The 16882-nt window shown below is 44.4% G+C and overlaps 2 protein-coding genes across 5 annotated transcripts in view; both read left to right on the forward strand.

Moving 5' to 3' along the window:
- Nucleotides 1–3714, forward strand: part of slc14a2 (solute carrier family 14 member 2) — a 46995-nt gene extending 43281 nt beyond the window's left edge. For all 3 annotated transcript variants that reach the window (XM_078396188.1, XM_078396177.1, XM_078396197.1), the window contains 2 exons: nucleotides 2202–2251; nucleotides 3533–3714. In XM_078396188.1, the coding sequence (XP_078252314.1) occupies nucleotides 2202–2251; nucleotides 3533–3700 (218 nt within the window). In that variant the 3' untranslated portion in view covers nucleotides 3701–3714. The remainder of the gene's footprint in view (nucleotides 1–2201; nucleotides 2252–3532) is intronic.
- Nucleotides 3715–8258: 4544 nt separating this feature from the next.
- The window catches only part of LOC144591994 (urea transporter 2-like), a 103819-nt gene continuing 95195 nt past the window's right edge, over nucleotides 8259–16882 (forward strand). The window contains exon 1 of one of the 2 annotated variants that reach the window (XM_078396134.1): nucleotides 8259–8318. The gene's annotated coding sequence lies outside the window, so the exon portion shown is untranslated. The remainder of the gene's footprint in view (nucleotides 8319–16882) is intronic. The other variant, XM_078396143.1, reaches the window with a different exon arrangement.

Raw genomic sequence — 16882 nt, forward strand, 5'->3', positions numbered from 1 at the left:
CCCCAACATTATGAGATTATATGTGCAAAAGGTCCTGCAGTTGGCACAGAGCTTACCGCTGATGTTGGATCTGGTTTTATCCAGCAAATTCTCGCGAAAAGATTCAAAATAAATTGGTGGAAACTTTGTCTAGAGGGCAGTGGGCAGTGCAAGTTGCTGACTGCAAAATCCAGGCCATTGAACTCAAATAATAAGACATATGCAACTTAATATTTTTTTTAAGCATTGTGATCTTCTTGGTACATTACCATGTTATTCCTTGAATGCACGATGTTCCCAAATGATATGTATTCATGATGCCCTAAATGTTATGCATCATTGACGTGCCATCTGATGGCATCGTGGTCAATGCAACCAAGTAAACAAACAATGGTGGTGGCCAAACGTAATGGTGTCAGGGATACGACACTAAATATTCTACCACAAATCTATTTGGCCACCAGTTTTTGGAGCAGGAAGTATTAATTTTTAAGTCAGCAAACATTTCAAGAATAATGGAGGAGAAAGGGGAAATTGTGATTGGCTGGTAGTTTGCAAACACTGTATGAGAAGTGTGTGATAACCTGAAATGGATTGACAAGGAAATGAGGAGAGGAAACAACTTATGATGGTAGACACAAAATGCTGAAGTAACTCAGCGGGTCAGGCAGCATCTCGGGATGCTGAGTCTGAAGAAGGGTCTCGACCCGAAACGTCACCCATTCCTTCTCTCCCGAGATACTGCCTGACCCGCTGAGTTACTCCAGCATTTTGTGTTTACCTTCGATTTAAACCACCATCTACATTTTTTTTTTTCCTGAACAACTTATGATATCATTTCGAAAGTCTGCAATTCAACCAAAAAATTAGGAAAAATTTACAACTTCAAAAGCAAGATGGCAGAGTTCCATCAGTTAAAAATATTCTAGACTCCCATTTAAGAAAAATAAACTTTGACTTATTCAGTTACTGGCAAGGGTAGGATTCTTGAGCAGGAATGAACTTTCAGTTGAGGTCTACTTTCCTCAGATGTCATAGTACAATGTATCTATTTGTTGGGAGTTCCTCTGAGAGACTACCATGATTGATTTATAGTCGGGGAATGGGACCAGAGCAGGCTTTGGAAAAGAAGCTTGCATCTGCAGGTGGTTAGGTTCAATCCTTCTAACTGTAAGATTGCAGATCCAATCCCTCAAAAAAGGATCCTAATTGTCAAATGGGGATGATAAGCATTGTTGGATTGTTTTTGCGGATTGCTTTCATGGGAATGTCAGAGGATGAGGGGAGACCTGATGGAAGTATATAAAATTATGAAAGGCCTTTTTTACAGGGTGGGAATGTCAAAGGCGAGTGGGCACAGCTTTGTTAAAATGGGTTTAAGGAAATGTGTGGAGTGCATTTTTTTAACACAGAGAGCAGTGGCTGCCGAGAATACCTCCCATGGGTGGTGTTGGAGTCAAATACTAGAGTAACATTTAAGAGCCTTTTAGATAGACTCATAGAGATGCAGGGAATGGATGAATATGGATCACCTGCAGGCAGAGGAGATTGGTTTAACTCGTCAGCATGCTCGCCACACAAATTGTGGCTTCAACATCCAAGATTCCAATTTTTGAAAGTCCTCCATGAAACCTCTCTACATTTCAACCTAACTATTTCATAATGATGCTTCTTAAAACTGAACTTTTGGTCATCTATCCTATTGGGCCAGAACACACAGGCACTTCATAGAGAACCAATGGCTGGCAGCAGGTCGGACCTCAGTTCAATACGGACTTCCATCACCAAGCACAAGAATGCAATTCTGGAATGCACAGGAGGTCAAATGGATGAGCATTGAATCACTGTCTGCAACCTTGACCTCTATAGTTAGTCCAGGGTGTTCCATGGGTTGCTGAAACTGGGGATTTAATAACTCGAGGAATTTAAAACATTTTAATATTTTATTCATGTTTTTCCTGCTTTTTCTGAATGTCTCTAATCTAATGTAAAAAGGACCGTAACAGCATGATCCAGCCTATAATGTCCGTTCCTGTTTGGTATCAAATTTTATTTGGTAATATCCTTAGAAGGCACTTTGTGACCTTTTCATTTAGATAGAGGTATTATCAAAGTATTATCGCTATATAATTGGTATAGCTTAAAGAAATTCCCTAATAGAATGCTCTATTATAGAATTAATCATTATCTCATATTTACAAAATAATGTTTTCCTCCATTAGCGATTTTCTGTGCATATTTAGGCGAAGCGCTGATGAACACAATATCTGTGGTAAGTTGCTATCATTAAACATCAAAAATGTAATATTAAAGTATTGGTGTTTCACATAACGCTGATCTGTGCTTGAGCCTGAAATTATCTTCCAACTTTTATTTACAGATCCACTTCTTAAGGTTATTTTACTTTCACTTTGAACAAATCCTGAAATTGCTGATGTGTCGGGAAGTTTGCCTCATTTGTAAAAAAAAAAGGGTTCTTGAAGAGGGAAACATTTGGAGTTTCTATTACACACTTGCAAATTTGGAAAAGTTTTCTCATTATCAAACAGCCTGTCCATTTTCAAGAACCTATTTTTATTACTCGCAGCCTCCTGATGCATCAGAGACCTGGAAACAGGAACTGCAGAAGCTGGAATCTTATGTAGAACACAAGGCAGCACGGTGGTGTAGTGGTAGAGCTGCTGCCTTACAGCCCCAAGAGTCCCATGCTTGAACCTGACAATGGGTGCTTGTCTGTACAGATTCTCCCCGTGACCTGTGTGGGTTTTCCCTGAATTCTTCGGTTTCCTCCCACACTCCAAGGTTTGTAGGTTAATTAGCTTGGTGTAAAATATAAAATGTGTGTGTAGGATAGTGTTAATGTGCAGGGATCGCTGGTCGGTGCGGACTCAGTGGGCCGAAGGGCCTGTTTCCACCCTTTATCTCTAAACTAAACTAGACTAAACACAAAGTGCTGGAGTAACTCAGCAGGTCAGGCAACATCTCTGGAGGACATGGATAGGCCTGACCTGCTGAGGTACTCCAGCACTTTGTCATCAAATTCTGCATCAGAGACCTATATTAATGGATCTGCTGCAAAATGAGATACTGCCTGCAACAGCATTGAAAGTCAATTTTCAGTCCATGGCATGATGTATACACAAGAAACTATACAACCAAAACTTGTGACATTAACCAAAACAGCCAATTGGTTTTAAGAAGCAGAACATTCATCACTTTCTTTGAGGAAAGAGGATGTAAGTACACCAAGCACAGGATATTTCGAGTTTGCAGATCCAAATAGCCCAGAGCATGAAAATGCTGCCTATTCATAAATTCTATAATTTGGATAAAATGCTGAACAATGCTCATTTGAGACCATATGACATTTTTCACACGGCAGATCGAGGAATCAGCCTCACTGACAGTCAACCTTTAATATTCCCAGTTCTCTCACTATTCTTTCATAAATCAGCCTGTGCGCAAAATTAGTTAGTGCATTGGAATGCATATCTTTTTGCTGGAACTTTTTTGAAAGAACTTTGCTTCACAATTGTGTTATGCTGTTTTGCAGATTGGATTACCTGTATGTACTTGGCCATTCTGCCTTTCTACAATTCTTTTTCTTCTGATGACCACTAACAACAAAGCAATTTATAAATTGCCACTCATCAAAGTCACCTGCCCTGAGGAGAACAGAAAGTTTTACAAAGATATGTGTAAACATGAACAACCTGAATGAATTGATGCGTAATTTAAAAATCTTAATGGATAATCTATGTTTTGTACCTGTGCAAACCACATTGTTTACCTCGTCCTTCGAAGCTATTTGATATTTTCAATAGTACAAGTTAAAGCTTTATTTAATTTTTGAATATCATGAAGTCAATGAAGATGCCACTGTTTTGGGGTAACTTTTCATGTTAAGTGATAACATTATGCCAAAGAGACCAACATATGAAATAGTAAAATAGTAACTTTAGAACTAAAATTGGAAAGCAGTTCATTATACAAAGAATGTTCTGCTGTTCGATGTTCTACGTTCCCACCACAAACATCTTCCAGCCACTACCTCCTTCCCCCTCACTGTAGCTAAACCTGAAACAATCTCACTTTGATCTACTGACCACACAGCAAAACCAATGCTAAGACCACCCATTTCTAACTCGCTAACATTGTTTGACAGCCCCGCAGTATAGTCATAAAGCTATAAGCCAGGGAAACAGGCCTTTTGGCCCAACTCATCCATGCTGTCCTAGTTGCTTGAAAAAATTAGTTCCACTTGCCTGCTCCTGGCTCATACCCCTCTAAACCTTTCCTATCCATGTACGTGTCTAAATGTTTTTTAATGTAATTATACGCCCCTCTGCTGGTTCTTCTGGCATCCCGTTCCATGTATGCACCCCCTCTGTGTGAAAAACTAAAATCAGACATCAGTTCTTCATACAAAGAATGTTTAACATTCTACTGATATGAATGTCATCTGGATGTGAAAATAGAGCAGTTGGTTTTATTGATTCTAGAATTACCTGATTGTTTTGATGGGTATGGATGGAAATCATGGATTGATGAGCTACATGGATAATCAGAGCAACTAACAAACTGATGAAAAACCTCAGCAAGTCCGGCAGCATCCGTGAAGGGCAATGGACAGTTGACATTTCAGGTTGAGATTCTTCCTCTGGACTGAAAGAGTGGAGAGGGGATAAACAATATTGAGAGGTGGAGCAAATTGTTGGCACATGGTAGTTAAATCTAAATGAGGAGGGATGGATTGGTAAAAGGAGTCAGGTGAGGGAGAAAGGAGTGGAGATAACAACAGTGGCTGGGGCATGATTAGTAGAGGTAACCGGGAACTGCAGATGATGGAATGAAATGGGAAAAGAAGGTGGAGTATGGGAGTAACTAAGGAATGTTCCCCTCGACTAACTCTCTCCTACGCCTGGCGGAATTTGTTCTCATTTGATCAACTTCTCTTTCAACTCCTCCAAATTTATACAAATCAAAAGCATAGCCGTGGACAGGGCCAAGGGTTCCTGCCATGCCTGCCTCTTCCTTGGCTACATTGGATGTTCTGTGCTCCAAATCTACTCTGGCACCACTCTCCAGCTCTTTCTCCACAACTACATTGGTGCTGCCTTCTGCAGTCATGCAGAACTCATCAATGTCATTAACCCTGCCAGTAACTTCCGCCCTTCCCTCAAATGCACTTGGACCATTTCCAAAACCTCCCTCCCCCTTTCTTGATCTTTTTGTCTCTATCAAGGAGACGAAGCATTCACGCAGATTTACTATAAACTCACTGATTTTCACAGCTATCTAAACTACATCCCTTCTTCCTAGTTTCTTGTAAGGACACCATCCCTTTCTCTCAAGCAAAGCAAAAATGTGCTTAAGGAATTCAGTAGGTCCTGCAACTTCTATGGAGGGAACGGACAATCAATGTTTCACATCAGGAGCCTTCCTCAGGCTGATTCATTTGGATTATATCAGTCTGAAGAACAGTGTCGATCTGAAACGTCGTCTACCCATTCCCTCCAGAGATGCTTCGTCCTTTAATACAGGAGAGGTGCCTGAAGACTGGAGGGTGGCAAAATGTTGTGCCTCTTTTCAAGAAGGGCTGCAGGGAAAATGTTGGGAACTAAAGGCCGATGAGCTAACATCTGTAGTTAGAAAGTTATCAGAGAGTATTCTGAGGGATAGGATATGCAGGCATTTGGATGGGCAAGGGCTGATTAGGGATAGTCAGCAATGTTTTTACGTGGGAGGTCGTGTTTCACAAATCTGATTAATTTTTTTGAAGACGTGACCGAAAAGGTCGATGAAGGCAGAGCTTAGATGTTGTGTACATGGACTTCAGTAAGGCGTTCGAGAAGGTTCTGCATGGTAGGCTGCTCTGGAAGGTTAGATCGCATGGGATCCAAGGAGAGATAGCGGAATGGATAGCAAATTGGCTCCTTGGAAGGAAGCAGAGGGTGATGGTGGAAGGTTGCTTCTCGGACTGGAGGCTTGTGACTAGTGGTGTGCCTCAGGGTTCGGTGCTGGGCCCGTTACTGTTGGTCATCTACATCAATGATTCGGATAAGAACATACAGGGCAAGATTAGAAGGTTTGCTGATGATACAAAAGTTAGTGGTTTTGCTGATAGTGAATATGGTTGTGAAAGATTGCAGGAGGATCTGGATCGATTGTCCAGGTGGGCAGAGGAATGGTTGATGGAATTTAATACGGAGAAGTGTGAGGTGTTGCATTTTGGGACGTCTAACAAGCGCAGGACCTACACAGTAAATGGTAGGTCTCTGGGTAGAGTTGTAGAGCAGAGGGATCTTGGAGTACAGGTGCATGGTTCCTTGAAGGCTGATTTGCAGGTAGATAAGGTGGTCAAAAAAGGCTTTTGGCACATTGGCCATCATCAGTCATGATGAGTATAGAGTATAGAAGTTGGATGGTCGTGATGCAGTTGTACAAGACGTTGGTGAGACAGCATCTAGAATATTGTGTTCAGTTCTGGGCACCATGTTATAGGAAAGATATTGTCAAGCTTGAAAGGGTTCAGAAAAGATTTACGAGGATGTTGCGAGGACTAGAGAGTGGAGCTATAGGGGGAGGTTGAGTAAGCTGAGTCTCTATTCCATGGAGAGCAGGAGGATGAGGGGTGATCTTATAGAGGTGTACAAAATCATGAGAGGAATAGATCAGGTAGATGCACAGAGTCTCTTGCCCAGAGTTGGGGAATCGAGGACCAGAGGACAAAGCTTCAAGGTGAGGGGGAAAAGATTTAATAGGAATCCAAGGGGTAACTTTTTCACACAGAGGGTGGTGAGTGTATGGAATAAGCTGCCAGAGGTGATAGTTGAGGCTGGGACTATCCCATTGTTTAAGAAACAGTTAGACAGGTACATGTATAGGACAGGTTTGGAGGGATATGGACCAAGCACAGGCAAGTGGGACTAGCGTAGCTGGAACATTGTTGGCCAGTGTGGCAAGTTGGGCCGAAGGGCTCGTTTCCACACTGTATCACTCTATGACTCTATGCTGTCTGACCCACTGAGTTCCTCAAGCAGAGAGCAGTGTTTTGCTCAAGATTCCAGTATTTGCAGTTACTTCACCTCCACCACAATTGTTCCTGAGAGGAGGCTTTCCACTCCAGAATGTTGGAGATATCCACTTCCATTAGGAAATGGTCTTTAACCTCACTGATATTTATGGTGCTCTGACCCACATCTCCATTTTCTGTACATCTGCTCTCGCCCTGCCTTCTCCCCTGACTGAATGGGGATCCCTTGGTCCTCACCTTTCACCTCACCAGCCATTGCACCCAGCATATCATTCTTTAACATTATGGCAGCTACAACATGATCCCACCACCTGTCACATCTTCACATCCCCACTCCTTTCTGCTTTCCATGGGGACCACTTTCTCCGTGACACCCTTGTTTGCTCATCCCTACCCTCCTCAGGTATTTTCTCCTGCAAATATTTGGGAATGTGATACCTGTCCCTATTCTTCCACCCTTGCCACGATCCAGGAACCCAGGCAGCCCATCCAGGTGAGTCAGTGATTCACGTGTACCTCCTCTAACCCTGTCTATTGCATTTGGTGCTCTTGATGCAGCCTCTTGTACAGCGTGAAAAAGAAGCACCGGTGAGGCGACCGTTTTGCTGAGCTTCAGTCCATAAAAGCCATCCTGAGCTCAGAGTTGTCAGACATTTCAATTCCCATCCCCATTCCCACACTGACCTGATTGTCCTAGACCTCCTCCACCACCAAGGTGCAAACAAATACAAAGTAGAGGAACAGCACTTCATATTCTGCTTCCTTAATCTACAAAATGATGGCATGAACATCAAACTCTCTAATTTTAGGTAGCCTGCTCCCCCTTCCATCCAAGTCCTTCCATTCAGACTATTCTTTTCCACAAAAGCCCCCTCTCGCCAGATTCTTACCCACCCACCCCATCTGCCCATCACTCGCACACTCCTCCCATTAAGACCCTCCCCCATCTGCCCATCACTCACACATTCCTCCCATTAAGACCCACCCCCATCTGCCCATCCCTTCTCTCTTATTTGTTGCACACTCTGCCTTCCTTTTCCCACAGATTCAAGAATCTACAGCCCCTGGTTACTACCATCAATTATGTCTCAGCCTCTGCTGCTATCTCCACCCCTCTCTCCCCATCTGACACGGTTCACCAATCCACCCCTCCTCAACTGGGTCCACCTATCATGTGCTAGCTCTTGTCCCACCCCCGACTTCTTTATATTGGCCTTCCTCCCTCCACTCTTTCAGTCCAGTGGAAGGATCTCAAACCAAAACATCAACTGTCCTTTTCCCTCCACAGATGATCCTTGACCTGGTGAGTTCCTCCAGTAGTTTGTTCTTTGTAGTCTTTTGTGGCTATATACATAACTAACCTTCCTCAGCTTGAATTTATATTCAAGAACATACTGCCCTTAGCATGGGACAATCTGTGCTAGTATTGTGGAAGCAGTTAACTAAATTAACATTGCAATAAACAAATTGACATGTCCGTTCAAAGAAACGTAATTCTTTGTGTCTTATACATTGTATTGCTCTGTCATTTATGTGTGAAGCTGTTTTTGTACTAACAAAGGAAGATTGATGTATATTTTGAAAGGAAATGGAAGTGAATAGAATTAATGGGATAGCTCTGTCACTGAGCCGAATGCCCTTCCATTGTGTGTTAAAATTACTTCAGTTTTAATCATCACTAGCACAAGTGTGCCCGTTGGGCCCGTCCTCGTAGGGTTTCCATTGTAACCGGGAGGGGAGTGGGGGGGAGGGAGGGAGGAGGGAGGTGTGGAAGGGGGGGGGAAGGGAGGGGGGGAGGGGAGGGGGAGGGAGGGGGTAGGGGAGAAGGGGGGAGGGAGGGGGTAGGGAGGGGGTAGGGGGGGGGGGAGGGGGGAGGAGGGAGGGAAGGGGGGAGGGGGAAGGGGGGAAGGAGGGAGGGGTGAGGGGGGAGGGAGTTAGGGGGGGAGGGAGTTAGGGGGGGAGGGGGGAGGGAGTTGGGGAGGAGGGGGGGAGGGAGTGGGGATGGAGGTGGGAAGGAGGAGGGAGGAAGGGGTTGAGGGGGGAAGGGGGACCTCCCCTTTTCCAAGTACCCCTCTTTCCCCCACCACCAAGCTTTTGGAAACAATGTAGCACCCATCTCACACAAGCATTGTGACGTCACAAGCTGAAGACCCTGAAAAAAAAGGTTAGAAATAAAAATATTTAAATTTAAAACCTCTGTAAAGAGTAGACACCCAATAGCAGCTGCTTGTCCATTGTGACGTCACACGCTGAATACCGCGGGGGGGGGAAGGGGGGTCAGCTCGAGCTCGAGCCTACCAGGGAGAAGGCAATTCTGGATTTAGTGTTGTGTAATGATCCTGATCTGATAAGGGGACTAGAGGTAAAAGAACCATTAGGAGGCAGTGATCACAACATGATAAGTTTTACTCTGCAAATGGAAAGGCAGAAGGGAAAATCGGAAGTGTCGGTATTACAGTATAGCAAAGGGGATTACAGAGGCATGAGGCGGGAGCTGGCCAAAATTGATTGGAATGAGGCCCTAGCAGGGAAGACGGTAGAACAGCAATGGCAGGTATTCCTGGGAATAATGCAGAGGTTGCAGGATCAATTTATTCCAAAGAGGTGGAAAGACTCTAAGGGGAGTAAGAGACACCTGTGGCTGACAAGGGAAGTCAGGGACAGCATAAAAATTAAGGAGAGGAAGTATAACATAGCAAAGAAGAGCGGGAAGAGAGGATTGGGACTCTTTTAAAGAGCAACAAAAGTTAACTAAAAAGGCAATACAGGGAGAAAAGATGAGGTACGAGGGTAAACTAGCCAATAATATAAAGGAGGATAGCAAAAGTTTTTTTAGGTACGTGAAGAGGAAAAAAATAGTCAAGGCAAATGTGGGTCCCTTGAAGACAGAAGCAGGGGAATTTATTATGGGGAACAAAGAAATGGCAGACGAGTTAAACCGTTACTTTGGATCTGTCTTCACTGAGGAAGATACACACAATCTCCCAAATGTTCTAGGGGCCGGAGAACCTAGGGTGATGGAGGAACTGAAGGAAATCCACATTAGGCAGGAAATGGTGTTGGGTAGACTGATGGGACTGAAGGCTGATAAATCCCCAGGGCCTGATGGTCTGCATCCCAGAGTACTTAAGGAGGTGGCTCTAGAAATAGTGGAAGCATTGGAGATCATTTTTCAATGTTCTATAGATTCAGGATCAGTTCCTGTGGATTGGAGGATAGCAAATGTTATCCCACTTTTTAAGAAAGGAGGGAGAGAGAAAACGGGTAATTATAGACCAGTTAGTCTGACATCAGTGGTGGGGAAGATGCTGGAGTCAATTATAAAAGACGAAATTGCTGAGCATTTGGATAGCAGTAACGGGATCATTCCGAGTCAGCATGGATTTACGAAGGGGAAATCATGCTTGACAAATCTACTGGAATTTTTTGAGGATGTAACTAGGAAAATTGACAAGGGAGAGTCAGTGGATGTGGTGTACCTCGACTTTCAGAAAGCCTTCGACAAGGTCCCACATAGGAGATTAGTGGGCAAAATTAGGGCACATGGTATTGGGGGTAGGGTACTGACATGGATAGAAAATTGGTTGACAGACAGAAAGCAAAGAGTGGGGATAAATGGGTCCCTTTCGGAATGGCAGGCAGTGACCAGTGGGGTACCGCAAGGTTCGGTGCTGGGACCCCAGCTATTCACGATATACATTAATGACTTAGACGAAGGGATTAAAAGTACCATTAGCAAATTTGCAGATGATACTAAGTTGGGGGGTAGTGTGAATTGTGAGGAAGATGCAATAAGGCTGCAGGGTGACTTGGACAGGTTGTGTGAGTGGGCGGATACATGGCAGATGCAGTTTAATGTAGATAAGTGTGAGGTTATTCACTTTGGAAGTAAGAATAGAAAGGCAGATTATTATCTGAATGGTGTCAAGTTAGGAGGAGGGGGAGTTCAACGAGATCTGGGTGTCCTAGTGCATCAGTCAATGAAAGGAAGCATGCAGGTTCAGCAGGCAGTGAAGAAAGCCAATGGAATGTTGGCCTTCGTAACAAGAGGAGTTGAGTATAGGAGCAAAGAGGTCCTTCTACAGTTGTACCGGGCCCTGGTGAGACCGCACCTGGAGTACTGTGTGCAGTTTTGGTCTCCAAATTTGAGGAAGGATATTCTTGCTATGGAGGGCGTGCAGCGTAGGTTCACTAGGTTAATTCCCGGAATGGCGGGACTGTCGTATGTTGAAAGGCTGGAGCGATTGGGCTTGTATACACTGGAATTTAGAAGGATGAGGGGGGATCTTATTGAAACATATAAGATAATTAGGGGATTGGACACATTAGAGGCAGATAACATGTTCCCAATGTTGGGGGAGTCCAGAACAAGGGGCCACAGTTTGAGAATAAGGGGTAGGCCATTTAGAACGGAGATGAGGAAGAACTTTTTCAGTCAGAGGGTGGTGAAGGTGTGGAATTCTCTGCCTCAGAAGGCAGTGGAGGCCAGTTCGTTGGATGCTTTCAAGAGAGAGCTGGATAGAGCTCTTAAGGATAGCGGAGTGAGGGGGTATGGGGAGAAGGCAGGAACGGGGTACTGATTGAGAGTGATCAGCCATGATCGCATTGAATGGCGGTGCTGGCTCGAAGGGCTGAATGGCCTACTCCTGCACCTATTGTCTATTGTCTATTGTCTATCTCACAGGGGCATTGTGACGTCACACGCTGAAGACTAAATCTGCACCGCAGCGCCCTCCTGAAAAATTAATCAGGGGGGGGCAGCGCTTTAAAACCTCTGTCACTTAAAAAATATGCGACCGAATTAAATTAAAAAACCATTTTCCAGCAGCTGTCCGCGTGGTGATTAAGGCGGCGCAAAAATCGTGGCGCTACGGTTTACCGTTTTGCCGTAATCAGCGAAATCACAGATACATACATATATATTAATTCACAAGATCTGACTTTTAATAAGATAGACTAGCGAAGAGGGCCCGTTGGGCCCATTCCCACACCCCCCATTCTCTCCTCCCCCAACCCCAATCTTACTCTCCCCCACCCCCCCTTTCCCCAGCACACCCCTTTCCCCAGCACACCCCTTTCCCCTACTCTCTCTTGCCCCCAGCACCAACAGGTTCGGGGGGGGTGGGGGTGCGCATCAGTGAAAGATCCGGGGGGGGGGAAGCGCATCAGTGAAAGGTCCGGGGGGGGGGGGATAGCGGGGAGAGGGTCTCCCGGGTGTGGGAGAGAGGAGAGAAGCAAGGGGAGAGAGGAGAGGGGAGCCCATACGCACAGACGCACCATGCTGAGCCATCAATAAATCAGTAGGAGGGGGGTTGCACGAGCTCTTGTCACATGGGCATTTTGACGTCACACGCTGAAGGCAATGGAAAAAACGGCTGGAATTTTTTAATTTTTACTAAAACCTCTGTAACTTAAAAAATACACGACCGAATCAAATAAAAAAATCATTTTCCAGCAGCGTTCAGCGTGGTGATTAAGGCGGTGCAAAAATCGTGGCGCTACGGTTCACCGTTTAGCCGTAATCAGCCGAAATCATTGAAATATATATACAAGTGAGGAGATGCCGCACCACAGCGCCCCCCTGAAAACTTTCAATAAATCAGGGGGGGCAGCGCTTTAAAACCTCTGTCACTTAAAAAAAAAAAAAAGATTACATTAGATGTGACAACTGAGAGAGAGAGAATCAGCTTGAAAATTACATCAGATGTCACAACTTCCAAAAATGGACATAAATCTGTCCGGTTTACTTTACTTCGAGGGAGAGAATCAATCAGCTTGAAACATTAGATGCGACAACTTCCAAAAATGGACATAAATCTGTCCGGTTTACTTTACTTCGAGGGAGAGAATCAATCAGCTTGAAACATTGGATGCGACAACTTCCAAAAATGGACATAAATCTGTCCGGTTTACTTTACTTCGAGGGAGAGAATCAGCTTGAAACATTAGATGTGACAACTTCCAAAAATGGACATAAATCTGTCCGGTTTACTTTACTTCCATTCAGACCCGTTTAGGAGAATATGCAATTAAAAGGTGGCATCATATTCAACATTCCCCCCCTTCCATACATCCAGGACTTCTTTGCTGGCGGTGATGATTTCGGAAAGACACTGATGCTGGTTTGCTTATCCTGAAGTATATGTGGATCTTTCCCAACCCACTCCCTTGGCCAGACTGAACGACAACAACAGTAGGCAACATCAGATTTGCAATTTCCCTTCCAAGTCACACATCTTCCAAACTTCACTGAATTTAACTCTTTCAATGCCTTGAGCAAAAAAACAAAGTGGTGGAGGAATTTAGCAGGTTATGCAGCATCTGTGGAGGGAAATAGACAGACGATGTTTAGGGTCGGGACCTTTCTTCGGACTGTTTCAGGGTCCTGACCCAAAACCATCATCCCCTCCACGGATGCTGGCTGACCAGCTGATTCCTCCAGCAGTTTGCATTTTGCTTAAGATTCCAGCATCTGCAGTCTCTTGTGCATCCCCCTTTCTCTTTTAATGCCTTGCCTAATGGCAATGTGGGTGCAGATTCATCACATGGACAGAGCAGTTCTGGGAATGGCTCACCATCTTCTCAAGGAAAATTAGAGTTCTGCAATAAGTACTGACCTTGCCATTGATCTCCATATCCATATCCTATGAAAGAAAAATAGTCACCCAATAAATAACAGCCAGGTTGATGAGCACAAATCCACATAATTAGCTTAGTACAGATTCTTTGAGTAAAACATAATCATAATCAAACTTTATTAGCCAAGTATGTTTTGCAACATACGAGGAATTTGATTTGCCATACAGTCATACCAATAAAAAGCAGCAGAACACACAAAGTACATTTTAACATAAACATCCACCCCAGTGATTCCTCCACATTCCTCACTGTGATGGAAGGCAAACAAAAGTTCAATCGCTTGCCTTCTTTGCTCTCCCGCGATCGGGGGCCTCGAGCCTCCCATTGACGGGGCGATCATGGCTCCGTAGCCAGAGGTCGGGCCCTCCGTGGCAGGGCAATTAAGCTCCCGCAGCAGGGGGGAATCTCAGCTTCCCACACCGGGCGATCTGACCCCAGGTCGGGGCTAGTCGAACCTTCTGCTACTTTGGAGCTTCCCGACATCGGTCTCTACCCAAGTCTGCGAGCTCCTCGATGTTGAAATCCGCAAGCCGCTGGCTGGAGCGTCGATCCCAGGCAAGGGATCGCAGGTTTCGATGGTAAGTTCACGGCCCCGCGGTTGGGCTCAAAGAGATTGCAAAAAATATTAAATCAAATTCTACAAAGAGCATAATATCTACTACAAGTATTACCCAAATCCCTGTTAATAGGCTGGGAAAGTCAGGTTGGTTCTGAACCCCAAGAAAGGGAGTTTGTAGAGTGTCTCCGAGATGAATTCTTAGAGCAGCTTGTACTGGAGCCTACCAGACCGAAGGCAATTCTGGATTTAGTGTTGTCCAATGAACCAGATTTAATCAGGGAACTCAAGGTAAAGGAACCGCTTGGAGGTAGTGACCATAATATGATTAGTTTTGATCTGCAATTTGAGAAGGAAAAGGTTAAATCAGAAGCGTCAGTGTTGCAGTTAAACAAAGAGGACAATGAAGGCATGAGTGAGGAACTGGTCAAGGTAGACTGGAAAAGGATCCTAGCAGGAATGACGGGGGAACAGCAATGGCAGGAATTTCTGGGCATAATGCAGAAGATGCCAGATCATTTCTTTCCAAAGAGGAAGAAAGATTTTAAGGGGAGTAAGAGGCAACCGTGGCTGACAAGAGAAGTTGGGGATGGAATAAAACTAAAAGATGTACAAAGAGCAGCAGGAAGCCAGAGGATTGAGAAACTTTCAAAGGACTACAGAAGGTAACTAAAAAGGCAATACAGGCTGAAAAGATGAAGTACGAGGGGAAGCTGGCCACGAATATAAAGAAGGATAGTAAAAGCTTATTTCGGTATGTTCAGAGAAAAAAATTAGTAAAGTCAAATCTGGGTCCCTTGAAGGCAAAAACGGGTGAAATTATTATGGGTAACAAGGAAATGGCAGAAGAGTTGAACAGGTACTTCGGATCTGTCTTCACAAAGGAAGACACAAACAATCTCCCAGATGTACTAGAGGACAGAAGATCTTGGGAGACAGAGTAACTGAAAGAAATATGCATTAGGCGAGAAATAGTATTGGGTAGACTAATGGGACTGAAGGCTGATAAATCCCCAGGCCTGATGGTTTGCATCCCAAGGTACTCAAGGAGGTGGCTCTAGAAATTGTGGATGCATTGGTGATCATTTTCCAATGTTCTATAGATTCAGGATCAGTTCCTGTGGATTGGAGGGTAGCTAATGTTATCCCACTTTTCAAGAAAGGAGCGTGAGAGAAAACGGGGAATTATAGACCAGTTAGCCTGACATCGGTGGTGGGGAAGATGCTGGAGTCAATTATTAAAGAGGTAGTAATAGCGCGTTTGGATAACAGTAAAAGGATTGGTCCAAGTCAGCAGGGATATTTGAAGGGGAAATCCTGCTTGACTAATCTTCTGGAATTTTTTGAGGATGTGACAAGTAAAATGGATGAACGATAGCCAGTGGATGTAGTGTATCTAGACTTTCAGAAAGCCTTTGATAAGGTCCCACATGGGAGATTAGTGAGCAAAATTAGAGCACATGGTATTGGGTGTCGGGTATTGACATGGATAGAGAAGTGGGGTACTGATTGAGAATGATCAGCTATGATCACATGGAATGGCATCCTCCTGCACCTATTGGCTATTGTTTATTGTGGTTGGCAGACAGGAAGCAAAGAGTAGGAATAAACGGGTCCTTTTCAGAATGGCAGGCAGTGGCGAGTGGAGTATCGCAAGGCTCGGTGCTGGGGCCGCTACTATTTACAATACATATTAATAATTTGGATGATGGAATTAGAAGTAACACTAGCAAGTTTGCAGATGACACAAAACTGGGTGGCAGTGTGAACTGCAAAGAGGATGTTAGGAGGTTGCAGGGTGACTTGGACAGGTTGAGTGAGTGGGCAGATGCATGGCAGATACAGTATAATGTAGATAAATGTGAGTTTAGCCACTTTGGTGCCAATAACAAGGAGACAGATTATTATCTTAATGGTGTCAGATTAGATAAAGGGGAAGTGCAACGAGACCTGGGTGTCCTTGTACACCAGTCACTGAAAGTAAGCGTGCAGGTACAGCAGGCATTGAAGAAAGCTAATGGCATGTTGGCCATCATAACGAGAGGATTTGACTATAGGAGTAAAGAGGTCCTTCTGCAGTTGTATAGGGCCCTAGTGAGACCACATCTGGAGTATTGTGTGCAGTTTCGGTTTCCTAATTTGAGGAAGGACATCCTTGCTATTGAGGCTATAGGTTCACGAGGTTAATCTCCACGATGGCGGGACGGTCATATGAGGAAAGATTGGAAAGACTGGGTTTGTATTCACTGGAATTTAGAAGGATGAGAGGTATAGAGAGGTATAGAGACGTATAAAATTATAAAAGGACTGGACAAGCTAGATCCAGGAAAAATGGTCCCAATGTTGGGGGAGTCCAGAACCAGGGGCCACAGTCTAAGAATAAAGGGGAAGCCATTTAAAACTGAGGTGAGAAGAATTTTTTTTCACCCAGATAGTTGTGAAATTGTGGAATTCTCTGCCACAACGGCAGTGGAGGCCAATTTACTGGATGAATTTAAAAGAGAGTTAGATAGAGCTTTCGGGGCTAGTGGAATCAAGGGATATGGGAGAAGGCAGGCACAGATTACTGATTGTGGATGATCAGCCATGATCACAATGAATGGCGGTGCTGGCTCGAAGGGCCAAATGGCCTCCTCCTGCACCTATTTCCTATGTTTCTATGTTTCTATGTA

The sequence above is a fragment of the Rhinoraja longicauda genome, chromosome 1, assembly GCF_053455715.1.
Source record: "Rhinoraja longicauda isolate Sanriku21f chromosome 1, sRhiLon1.1, whole genome shotgun sequence".
NCBI lineage: Eukaryota > Metazoa > Chordata > Chondrichthyes > Rajiformes > Arhynchobatidae > Rhinoraja > Rhinoraja longicauda.